Source organism: Schistosoma haematobium, chromosome 2, assembly GCF_000699445.3.
Source record: "Schistosoma haematobium chromosome 2, whole genome shotgun sequence".
NCBI classification, from domain to species: domain Eukaryota; kingdom Metazoa; phylum Platyhelminthes; class Trematoda; order Strigeidida; family Schistosomatidae; genus Schistosoma; species Schistosoma haematobium.
In genome coordinates, this window is record NC_067197.1 from 41,174,792 (window position 1) to 41,187,354 (window position 12,563).

The 12,563-nt window shown below is 33.3% G+C and overlaps 1 protein-coding gene across 1 annotated transcript in view; it reads left to right on the forward strand.

Annotated features, from left to right (window-relative positions):
* KAL1_2 (Kallmann syndrome 1 sequence) overlaps positions 1-12,563 on the forward strand; it is a 46,412-nt gene that overhangs the window by 20,548 nt on the left and 13,301 nt on the right. Inside the window, exons 4-5 of the mRNA XM_051215219.1 lie at positions 8,649-8,897; positions 11,765-11,977. Coding sequence (XP_051068411.1) covers positions 8,649-8,897; positions 11,765-11,977 — 462 coding nt within the window. The remainder of the gene's footprint in view (positions 1-8,648; positions 8,898-11,764; positions 11,978-12,563) is intronic.

The following is a 12,563-nucleotide window of genomic DNA, read 5'->3' on the forward strand; positions in this document are numbered from 1 at the left end:
TCCTAGTATGGGACTTCTCAGCAGTGCACATCCACGACCCCGCACCACCCGGGGCTCGAACCCAGGACCTACTGGCTTCGCGCGCGAGCACTTAACCAGTGGTGGTCTATGGTTAAGTGCTCGCGCGCGAAGCCAGTAGGTCCTGGGTTCGAGCCCCGGGTGGTGCGGGGTCGTGGATGTGCACTGCTGAGGAGTCCCATACTAGGACGAAACGGCCGTCCAGTGCTTCCAGGTTTTCAATGGTGGTCTAGCTTCAACTGACTCATGAGTTCAATCTGTGAAAATTTCTAAAAATCTCCACAAAAAACACATTCTGATTTATTGATTAGTTGATGAATATCACATATAATGGTATAAAGGGGAGGTGGAATAGTTAAACAGATCTTATAATGTAAAATATATATTTTATGTTCTAGTGAAGGATTCTCATCCTAAATCAATATAAAGAAGTTTACTTACTTATTTACGCCTGTTACTCCCAATGGAGTATAGACCGCCAACTTACATTCTCCAACCCATTCTTTCCTGAGTCTTCCTCTCTAGTTCTATCCAATTGTTATTCATTCTTCTGATATTTGTCTCCATTTCTCGGCGTAATGTGTTCTTTGGTCTTTCTCTTCTATTTTGGAATTTTATATCATACAAAATATAATACTTAATCAATATGTGATTTTGCAATGTTATCCCATCCTAACAAGTAAAATGATTATTTCATTTAAGATTAATTTAAAATATATACAAATCTGATTTACATTAATTCCTTGTTTGCAAATTTCTTTTCATTTATTTATTTATATCCTTATCTTTCTTTAAAATATACATTCAATGTTAAAAGTATTCCAGGTTTCATTTCAGGAGAGTTTCTGTTTCACAATTACCAGTTGAATGAAAATAGGTCATTGATCTGAATCTATTCATGACTTAAGTATTTTTCCATTTTGTATTGTTTGTTTGAATCTTCTCACTGATGTTTGAGACTGAAATTGACCAATCTCTTACTGGCACATGTACATGCTGTGCAGATTACCTTGATATTGCCTTAAGTTACAAATATTATGAGTAAAGATGGATAGGGGATAGCGGTGGAATCCAGGACGCGTGGTTCGCCCTCTTTGGAACTCATCATTTGGATGTACTTACAGACTAGAGTTAATGTTCACATATACCAATAAGAGACTGATCGATTGCAGTCTTAAACATCAATGGGAAGATTCAAAAATATAATACAAAATGAATTTAAACTTCACCCTATTGCACAAGCTACTGGCTATCATGACTCAGCGATGGCGTTTGAAGCGAACAGTACCGGATCTAAGTCCCAGAGTGAAAACCAACTCTGGCATGTAGGTATATCCAGCTGATGTGTACTGGATAGGACGAAACGCGAGTCCTGGATTCCACTACTCATTCATCTTTGCCTATAATGCCTGTGTAAACTGGTTTTGTTGCAATATTACTTAACTATAACAGATATCTTAGTTATCACATCACCTATGAAGTGAATATCATGCTGACTAGGTAAAATATATACCACTTTTCTACTGATTATAATCATATTAAGTGAAAGAAATTGTTTCTCATCACGACAAAAAATTGACAACATATATATATATATGTATAGTAACCATTCTTAAGCAACTATGAGTTATTTCATGGTGATCTGTCACAAACAGATAATTAATTGACGTAGCTAGATAGTAGATACTGTTGGATGTTCTAACAGATTATTCTTTGGAACAAAACTGATTATTTCAGTCTAAACTACTTTTAGATAAATCGCGATTTTGGTATGAAAAAATTTTGGTTCCAATTATTTTGTAATTGTAATCTGTGATTTCCTCTCAAAACAACAGCCTAATCAAATGATATCTAACCACTTTACGTACAAAATATTGTGAACCGATATTGGTGTTAAACATAGAAGGTCAATTGATATCCCGACTATGTTAATTTCGGGCTAATTCTGATAGACTAGTATAACGTTAAACTATAATGACTTCACAAAGAACACTTACTGGTAATGACGGTTACATAATGAGGTTTAATTAGTTTTAAATGAAATGTTGCTGAAAATAATGGGTTGTTATCGTAGATGACATCAATTCTAGCCAGATATTCATGAAAAAAAGACTGCAATAAATTTCTACTTCGTTCTGATTTTGAACTCCACAATAGTGTAAACAGCAACCTATAAAGGTAGAACTCAAGGACATTCGAGCCACACAGAAAGTTCATTGTGAGTTTACTGATTATTAAAGATGTAATTCTCTTTCCTCTCATTGATTTCTTCTCTAGACTCACTGAGTGTGACTGCTTGTAACTGTACTGAATAGAGTGTTATCTAATGTTAATCTGGTTCTCTATACTGGTTCGCGAATCGTGGATCTGATATAGGTAGCTATGTAGGTATTTAAAGAAGGAATAGCTTACAAGTTTCGTTGTATATGAGATAATAACTTCCCGTGTGACGCCTTGCCAATATGTTGATGATTAACAGTATAGGAATTGTGAAGATTAAGTTTTTAATTGAGGTCATGAATCGACTGATGTTAGACCACCACTGAAAACTAGAGAGCACTGGATGGCTGTTTCGTCCTACTGTGGGACTTCTGAGCAGTGCGCAATCACGATCCCGCTCGCGGAATTTAGACCCAGGGCCTTCAGTCTTGAGTGCGAATGCTTAACCTACTTGACCATTGAACTGGCATCCAAGGTCTAATCTTAACCAATCCACGAAATTTGCGCGACCATCTTCCATTGTACTGAGATAGATACTTGCCTCTATCCGATACGGATTAGCTCCAGTGAAGCTCGCGTTCGCGCGTGACACTGAAGGTCTTGGGTTCGAATCCCGCGAGCGGGGTCGTGGATGTGCACTACTGAGGAGATGCTGATGATTCTTCCGAATCTTCATATTGAATAATATATATATATTTACCTTTAAAAAAACACAACACAGTATTGAATTACTTAAAGACGCATACGAAAGATATTAGGTCAAGTGTATTTGGGTAATCTTTTTTTTTCTTTACTTAACAAAATAAGTTACTGAGAAGTTTAGTTTGTATAGTAAATTGAATTATTACTTATTATATTCATAATACTACTTATACACTATTTCACACGTATAAATTAGCAAACAACAATGATTAGATTGTAGACTAAAGTTATATATTCCTGATTTATTTATTAAAGAAGCGTAACGATACATGAAACATAATAACCTGAGTGGAAATCTGTTCATTGATCCAATTTTTATCATAGATAACTTTATATATATATATCATGCCTTAAGGCTATTTTACTAACGGTTTATTTAACTTTTGTAATGTGTTAATATTACTAAAATTGACCTGATTTTATAATATACTCATCATGAAAGTGTGAAAATATTAGAAATTATAATGATCTGTTTTCTCAAGATATTTCTATCACCTATAGAAGCACTTGAGAAGTGAGTGCCAATAAACAAATTTAATGTTGATAACACAAAGATAATGGTAATAATAATAATGTTTGAAAGACTATGAACTTGACAATTGTTTACCGTTGTAAATCAAATCTAATTTCAAACAAATAAAAAACAGTCAATGATTAACAGAACGTCTAGTTACAGATAAGTACAACTACAACTCTGTCGATAGTGAACATGATGGTAGTCAGTAAAATAGTTCAAAATGAATATTTACCAACAGTTTCTTAGATATAATATGAATGAGATATTAAGGTATTAGCATGAGTTTCCCCATTCTTGCTATTCAGAACTACGTGTGATCAATATCTGTTGGAGATATGTGTACGGTTCTTAGATTGAGACTTATTAATGCTAAGTACATACAACCCCAGAATAAGACGGGACTCGGAGATTCACAGGTCACACAATAAGCACTGTACTATTCAGCTTCTAACTTCGAATCCAGTAACTAACATATCTAACCTTAATCAATTTGTAATCCATTATGTGCTTGTGAGTTGTTGCTGTTGATTACGGGACCTAAACTGTGATGGCTTGACCATCTAGTGATCCTTCACTGTAAATGTTTATACAGATGATGTCATTGCATAGCAGAAACTATTGCTAAAATGTTAAAGTCCTAAAATCATTCCAGTCAACCTATCATGATAATTTGGTGAGGAAAAGCAGACAGATTACGCTGTTTCAAGGATCAGTATTTATTGTACGAGGGTTTCCCATCATTTTGTGGATTACTTATAATGTATCTTTTTCTGAATCAGTTTATTAGTAAATATAATAATGTCTCGGGATCTTCAGTTAAGTTCTTATTTCAACAAGACTATTACCATCAATCTAGTTTTCCCTTCGATTCCTTTATGAAATGAATTTTCCCAAACAGTATAAAAAATTGGAAACTGATAACTGCCTATATTTTTTTGACAATCTTGAAAGTGAATTGTCCACTTCAAGAATAGTTTACTAAATATCAACACTTAAAAGCAAATTTAGTATTTCCGTCCTATTTGGGACTCATTAACTGGATGTACTTGCATCTCATAGTTGATGTTCACTCTGGGACTCGAACCCAGTACCGTTCACTTCAAATACCATCGCGTTTTCCACTTAGCTACTGTGTCCTGATAGCCACTTGCTTGTGCAATGGGCTGAAGTTTAAATTCACTTGGTATTGTTTTACTCGTAACTTATTGTTATTTAGGACTGTAATTGATCAGTCTCATATTAACATATGTGCATCTTGTATAGATTACCTCGATATAGTCTTAAGTCACAAGCTTTTTTAAGCAAAGATGGACAGTGGCTAGCAATGAAATAAATAAATACAATCTTTTTTTAAAAATCTTTTCATACTGTAATGAATCATTGGTTGAGAAAAACAAATCCCCACTTGGTTAAAATAACTGAATATGAAATCCAATACTGTAATGAAGTGCGACCGCACCTCACAACACCAGTAAAAATAAACAATAAAAAGAAATATAAATTGATCATTTACTCATAGATAAAATTCATTTCCCCCCAATAAAAACAGTTTTCAAAATATTCAATCAAAATTTATTTTCAAAATATATTATTGGATAATAAGCAAAGATGGATAGTAGCTAACGGTGGAATCCAGGATGCACGTTTCGTCCTATTAAGACAATACCGTACAGTATGTATATATGTCAATGGGAGAGACTGATCAATTCTAGTCGTAATCATAAATGGGAAGATTTAAGTAAACAACTACCAAATGAATTTATTACATTGAATAATTGAAAAGTTGTCTACATGAAAAGTGGGATAAATGATTATGAAATAGAAAGGAGAAATATCTTTTTGGTTGACAAATTGTTTAGATTATGGTTATATATTATTCGTATATATTTGTATATGATTGATTAACTAATCAAAATGAACATTTCAATGCTACAATAGGTTAGTTAGGATTTGAGAAATGTTAGTAATACCTGAAACTATAAAATTGGTATAGTTTGATTCGATATTTAAATGAAGCTATAATCAACTCAACATTTCAAATAAATCTTGTTTATTAGGGTAAAAAACTAGGGAGAAATTCGAACGAAATATAACTTCTTGTTAAGTTCTTCTTACTGACCTAATATCAAAACTTAATCCATAAGATATTAGAATACTCAAACTTGTAGATAGTATTGATCATGATTTGTGTCAATTCTGGATGACCGATCACTAGGAATTAACATAACAAAACGTTAATACATCCTCATATTAAGCAACTTGTAAGTTTCGTGCAAAATAAAACTGTTGTCGAATGGGACTTCCTCGGATGAAGAAATTATACTTGTTTTTTTTCTTGATGTCTCAGAAATGCGTTATTTTTGTCATACATTATTAAAATTCCGGACAAGATTTTGCAAGTTTCCCATGTTATAGATTGACTTCAACTATGAAACTCTTAACAATATTTTAATCCCAATACAGAGCAATGCATATGTTGTACGGGAACCTAGGTCAATCTTTGATCATCTTTACTTATAAGCAGTAAAATCAGTATGTAAATGAAACCCAATTTTTTGACTATCAACATTCTTTCAATAGTTGAAATCACGAGTCAATTGAAGCTAGACCACCATGAAAAACCTGGAAGCACTGGACAACCATTTCGTCCTATTGTGGAACTCCTCAACAGTGCGCATCCACAATCACGAGAGATCACGACGAGATTCACATCCAGGATCTGTCAGTTTCGCACGCGAGCGCTTAACCATTAAGCCATTGACCCTCATCCAACGGTGTTGATGTATAACATCAAATAATCCACGAAATTGCGCCACCGTACACCATTGTCTTCAATGAGCTGATATCTCACAACAGACCTGGTTGAACTCCACTGGTAACGGCTTCTCACTAGAACTCCAGGAAATGCCTCTTGAAGTCAGTCACTATTGAGCAGATGATTATTATCAGTAAGGGGTTTTGTGGAGATTTTTTTTAGAAATTTCATTGCTTCCTGGTTTTCCATAGTTGTCTAGCTTCAATCGATTCATGATTTCAACTACTGAAATTTCTAAAAGCCCTTTACTGATAATATCAACATTCTTGTTAGTTTGCATAAGTATCATGATGGTGTATTTTATAGTGTTGCTATGATAATCCATATTGTTTTTGATAAGTGGTAATCTAAACGATATACAATTATTTACATATAACCATTTCAATAACTCTTATAAACTATCGAATTCATCTTTGTCAAATACACTTTGTTTGTGATTATTGTATAAATTAAACTTTTATATCACATTTAAATTGTTATCACAGTGAGAATAATGAAATTTCCCGCTGGTTTCTTATATCTTTTATATTTATATATTATTATTAGTTTAATTATATGAGAAAAAATATCTTAGATATACAACTGGAAATGTTGAATGTTGATTTTCAAGATAATGATCATGTTGTTACTGACACTTACAGATTTTTAAATCATTATTTAATTTGAAATATAAAACTAGGGATTAATATAAATAGGAATAAATTCAATTAAAAATCAGCCAAAAAGTTTTAAGATAGACAGTGGCTCAATTTCGTGGATTGATTGGAGTTAGACATTAACATCGTTGGATGCCGATTCAGTGGTCTAGAGGTTAAAGCGTTCGCTTGCGAGATTGATCGGTCCTGGATTCGAATCTCGTGAGACGGGATCATGGATGCACAATGCTGATGAGTCCCATAATAGAACGAAACAGCCGTCCAGTGCTCCTAGGTTTTCCATGGTGGTCTAGCTTCAATTGACTCATGAATTCAATTATAAAAAATTAATAGCTGATTATTTTCTATTTAAGGAAACTTAATATACTATGTCTAAAATAATGGATTGTGCTAAATTAGAGGCATTCAGGTTTTAACAGTTGAATTCAGAACATTTGTTTCGTCTTATCTGGGACTTATCAGATAGATGCATCTGCTAATGTTAATAATAAAACTCAAACTCTGTACCTGTAGTTTCAAATTCCACCTTGTTCTGCACTAAGCTCACCAGTCCAGTCTTGAATATAACAAGTACATGTAAGTTCTTCAATGAGAACTGAATCGTTAGAGTAACTAAGCTCAAAATTGAATTGTTGCTATAGAAAAGACGTTTAAATCACTCATCACTAAGCACTCGTATCCATTATATATACATATTTGGGTTGACAAATCAATTATGTTTCATCATGTCATTATTCAATGGTCCACTAAATATTGTCAATCAATGAAGAAACTTACAAAGTTTTAAATGAATATGGGAAAATATGTAAATGATAAATGAAGACAGGATGATTAATAAAATCAGTTTTGATTGCATAACTTGTCCATAGGATTGTTTTTGAGCTGAGACATGAAACCAGTCAATGGAACTTATTAACTATATATTGTGAATAGTCTAAGATTGTAGTAATGTGATCATTGATGTTTATGTGACAATGAGAATTTATGTATAGTGTTTACAATATTTGATCGGTGAGAGTATTGGCCAATCTAATTTTTTTCATCCTTAGAGAGGATAAAATTCAAATGACCAATTATCATGGTTGCTTGTAGTATAAGTGATTCGATATCTTGAGCAGTACTTACTTGATGTTGGCTGGTTGAAATCAGGTGACAGAAAACTTTGCTTGACGCAGCTTTTGAGCCAGTTATCACCCATTAAACAGGTATACCTATAATTTTGTGGGAACTGGTGTTCCTTATGATCAAAACGTTATGTGATTAGTAGTATCAGTGTGCACGATTCCGATTTATTGAGACAATCAATGTTGGAATATTCATTACGTTAAAACTTGATCATGTTAAACACGTGTTACAACAATATTTCTGACTTCCTTCTGAAACTATGCACAGTTCGTAAAATAATTGAAACTTAGATTATATAAAACAAACCAACCATCAATAAATATTCAAATGTCAGTCAGTCAGTCAGTCAGCTACAACGTAGGATCAGGCACATATATGCATCAGTCCAAGTTGTCACACTTCAGTAGCACAAGATAAGAGGTATCAAATTGATTTTTGACACTAAAGCTTTAATTCGTATCGAATTAACATTGAAGAAAGCCTAAGTTAAATGGTGTTACTATTTCATGACTGATTGAGCAAAAAATAAACATTCATCTCACGCTTTTTTTCTCGCTTAATTTCCACAATATTTCTCTTTCCTTTTTAACTTTAGGATAAAACAATTGGATGTCAAATTGGATGCTTTCTAATTAAACAAACATGCGAAAATCAACCAAATGAATGTAGTAATTCTATGTATTTAATGAATGATCTCAACTATACATCATCAATTAATCAGAATAATCAAACACAATATAATGAACTAAAATATCCAGTGGTTAATGATTGTGTAAATAATTGTCAATTACATAATGATTGTAAAACCTGTTGTAAATCTAAATGTCATCAACTAAATACAGATGTAAGTCATTTGGTTTGTTTTCTGAAAGTAGATTTATGGTTAAAATATAAACTTGTAACTAAGACAATGTTTGTTACTAAATATTGAATTACTCTTTGAAATGCTTCCCTTGTGATTTACCTCGATGAGTAATATTTACTGGTATACAGTTAGGTTGGAAGAAAGCTAGAGGTGTCTGAATCAAAACAGGGAATCAGTCTCCGAAATGCATGATTATTGAACTAAGCTATGTTATTAGGTTCAGCCTACCATCCGTAGAACAACCATGATCAGTGGTTGGAGACGTTGCGTGAGATGCCTAAGAATAAATGTATTCTCATCTTACTTTCAGTGGATCTTGAGTTCTTTACTTTTAATTAATAACTTTTATACACAACAGATTATTATGTCTGTCGACATAAGTAGTATGTAACACCAATAAGAAGTGATATGCCTGACAGCAGAAGATTAAGTAAATCGTATTGGAGAAAACAGAAGGAGAAATAGAAAGGAATTGTGAATTGGAATAATCATGCAGAATGTAAAGGACGAATGGCGGGAGAATTGCACATAAAGCATTTAATGTGTGATTCTCAAATCTTGCCACCATATTCTGTAATTTTGTATGAAGTAATAAATTGGTTATACCCAAAAAAGGCCGGAGGTAAGTCATCTGGACTCAGTGATTTGTAGCGCTTCAAGAGTTGTAGTTCCTTGCGGACTTCCTCCATATTTGGTGGGTCAGTCATCACCGGCCATAGAGGGCAGGACAGTTCTCGGGCAACAACGGTCGGACTGGTTGGAAATAGCGGAGAGGTGGTCAGTGTATGACGTGGTATCGTGGTATGAAAGAAAGCTTCAAAGGGCTAGCTACTGTTGGTCCTTCACGACTCCCTGGCTGGGGTCCTGGAGATGGTGCAACACAGTGGCTAGAGACGTTATCAGATATGGCTCAAAAAACATGCCAATTGTGATCCTGCCGTAACCTTCTTTTACTTTCTTCATAAAAATGGTTGTTTCTTCCTTAACTGAAAGATTTCTTCTGATTGTACCTTTCCGTTTCCTCCATAATTTCTATTATTATTATTATTATTATTATTATTATTATTATTATTATTACGCTGCCTTACACTATTCTGTTCATTATTATTCTTTATTTTACGCTCCTTACCTTTTTTCCCTTCTCTTTAAATTCTCATTGTTTTGTGTGGCGCATATATATTTGATGCCCCATTGTACCACTATTTATGTGCTTAAATAAATAAATATACCCACCACGTCTTCGTTCACTACAGTAAAAGTAGTAGCGGTGACAGTAGTATTCGTAATAAGTCAAATATCTTCACTTTTAATATACTGCTTAACAAATCGATCATATGTTATTAAAAGTAATTCCCATGCTTTATTGGTCCAGTGTGTGTACATATGTATATGCTCTATACTGATGATGGGTAGTCTACTTTAAGGACACAAAAATATATCTATTTTGTATTTGATTGTTCTTAAATTCGCTTAACAGAATTATCTGATTTGTTATGTAATAAACAAATGTTCACAGAAAATCATGTTCAAAATATTTTACTGTTAAATCAATTATCTTCTATTAACTGAACATTCTTGACTTACATGGCATTTAAATGATACTAGAGACCAGAAAGCACAAGATAGGTGTTTCGTCCTAATATGGATGGTATTAGCTGTATGCATACATGATCTCGTCAGGGACGGGACGCAGAACGTTAAGATTTAGAAACCAGCACTTAATCTTAAGTCCAACAAGGTGAGATCCAAAGGTTTAAGTTTATAATTTCAATCATAATCAGTGATTAATATCTCAAACCCGATATAGCTGAATTCTACTGAACATGAAGATTTATTCTGGAAGTTAGTAAATAGTGAGCACAATCTGAGAATTTTTTTCAGTTAAACAACAAAATCAATGTACTTCTGATAAGAAAATTAAATTTCACAAGTTAGTCGTAATACTTAATAATGAGAAAACTACAGATCGTTATAGTGTTCCAGATGAAATGGTATAATTGAGATTATTTTACTAGGTTGGTGGCATACACTGCTTTGTTGCATACTGATTTATTTTTATTTATTCGAACACATAGATATTGGTACAAGGGGGCACCAAATACATATGTGTCACACAAATCTCATCTGATTTATGTGAGAGCTGTGATACTACACGGGTGCCAAAATCGAAGCAGGTGGTTCCCATATGGGGCCACACACGGAGCCTTCGACCCACACTTCTGATATACAAGGCAGTTGAGCATCGTAAGGAGGAGATGCAGTCACATGGTAGCTGGTGAAAAATAACTGGTTCATACGTCATTTGTTCTCTCAGGATCCTGGAGTCCATGTGCACCATTGGTTTTGAACCATGACCCATGACTTCCCTTAGATTATCTTCGACCACATGAAAAATCCAGTAGTCAGCTTAAAATATAATCAAGACGTTAACAAGATGGTGATGATAAAAGATATATATATATAAAACAGGTCTTAGATTTTGGCGCGAAATTCATTCATCCATTTGGTTAACCGTCAACTACAAATCAAAATTAAAATTCCTCACACTGATTTATAACCCTCATTTGGTCCTGTTTATTAGGTGAACACTCTCGAGGTCAGTCTAGCATCGCTCAAAAGTCGTTCATAAATTCGTCTCATCGAAATAACTTCTTAATTAATATCACTTGGGATAATAACTCACAGATACGGATTACAATTTCTACTATCACATATACATTCAACTTGTCGAATTTATACTTAAAATGTAACTTGATTTGTTACGAGTTTTAAATATAACACTATAAAACTAATTAACCACATGATCATAAATTTAGTATATTTCCTATGCCCTCGTTTTTACTTAGTCCATCTACAATGAACTTGTCCCACCTCGACCAATTCATCTGAACTCTACCATATCTTCAACAAATACTAATATTATCAAATTATCTTGGTCTGTACAATATCAAAATATAACTAGCACAATGAATCCAATTGTGTTTATATTACAAATACGAATATGTATTTGTAAGGTGTTTGATGAAAATTATGCATCAACATGGCAAACATTAATTATGGTAAGTATTTAATAACACTACTGTGACATTTATAAATCTTTGCTATCATTCTTTCGAGTTCTTGTCTATAATTTACAAACTCTTAAGTGGATTAATTTGATTTCTAGTTCCTTGAAATAATCCCAATGATTATTGTTTGAAAAATTAATCAACCTATGGTAAGGAATAATATGTTTCTCCAGTTAACACTACATCACAACTTTAGACACTGACCTTCTATCCCAGATGACGTTTCACTAAGACATTCCTTTAGAAGTAATTGTCAATCAACTTGTTGAGCATTTCTAGTCACTAGAGATTAAAACCAAACCATTTTACTTGTATCATTGTACTTGATTGCCCGCTGAATACATATGTCAATACAATACGTTTATTTGTGTTCATCTAGTGTTGTCTGTCTTAAATAGCACTATTTCGGAAATTCTCTGTTACAACATCAATTCGAATACTTCTAATCATCATATTCATTGACATAGAACTATATTTAATCTAACATCAGATCTGATTTTCTCTATGAACTCACTAGCACTAGAGTAAAACTAAAATCATGATACATCAGAATCATCAAATCATAGATATGAGAGTT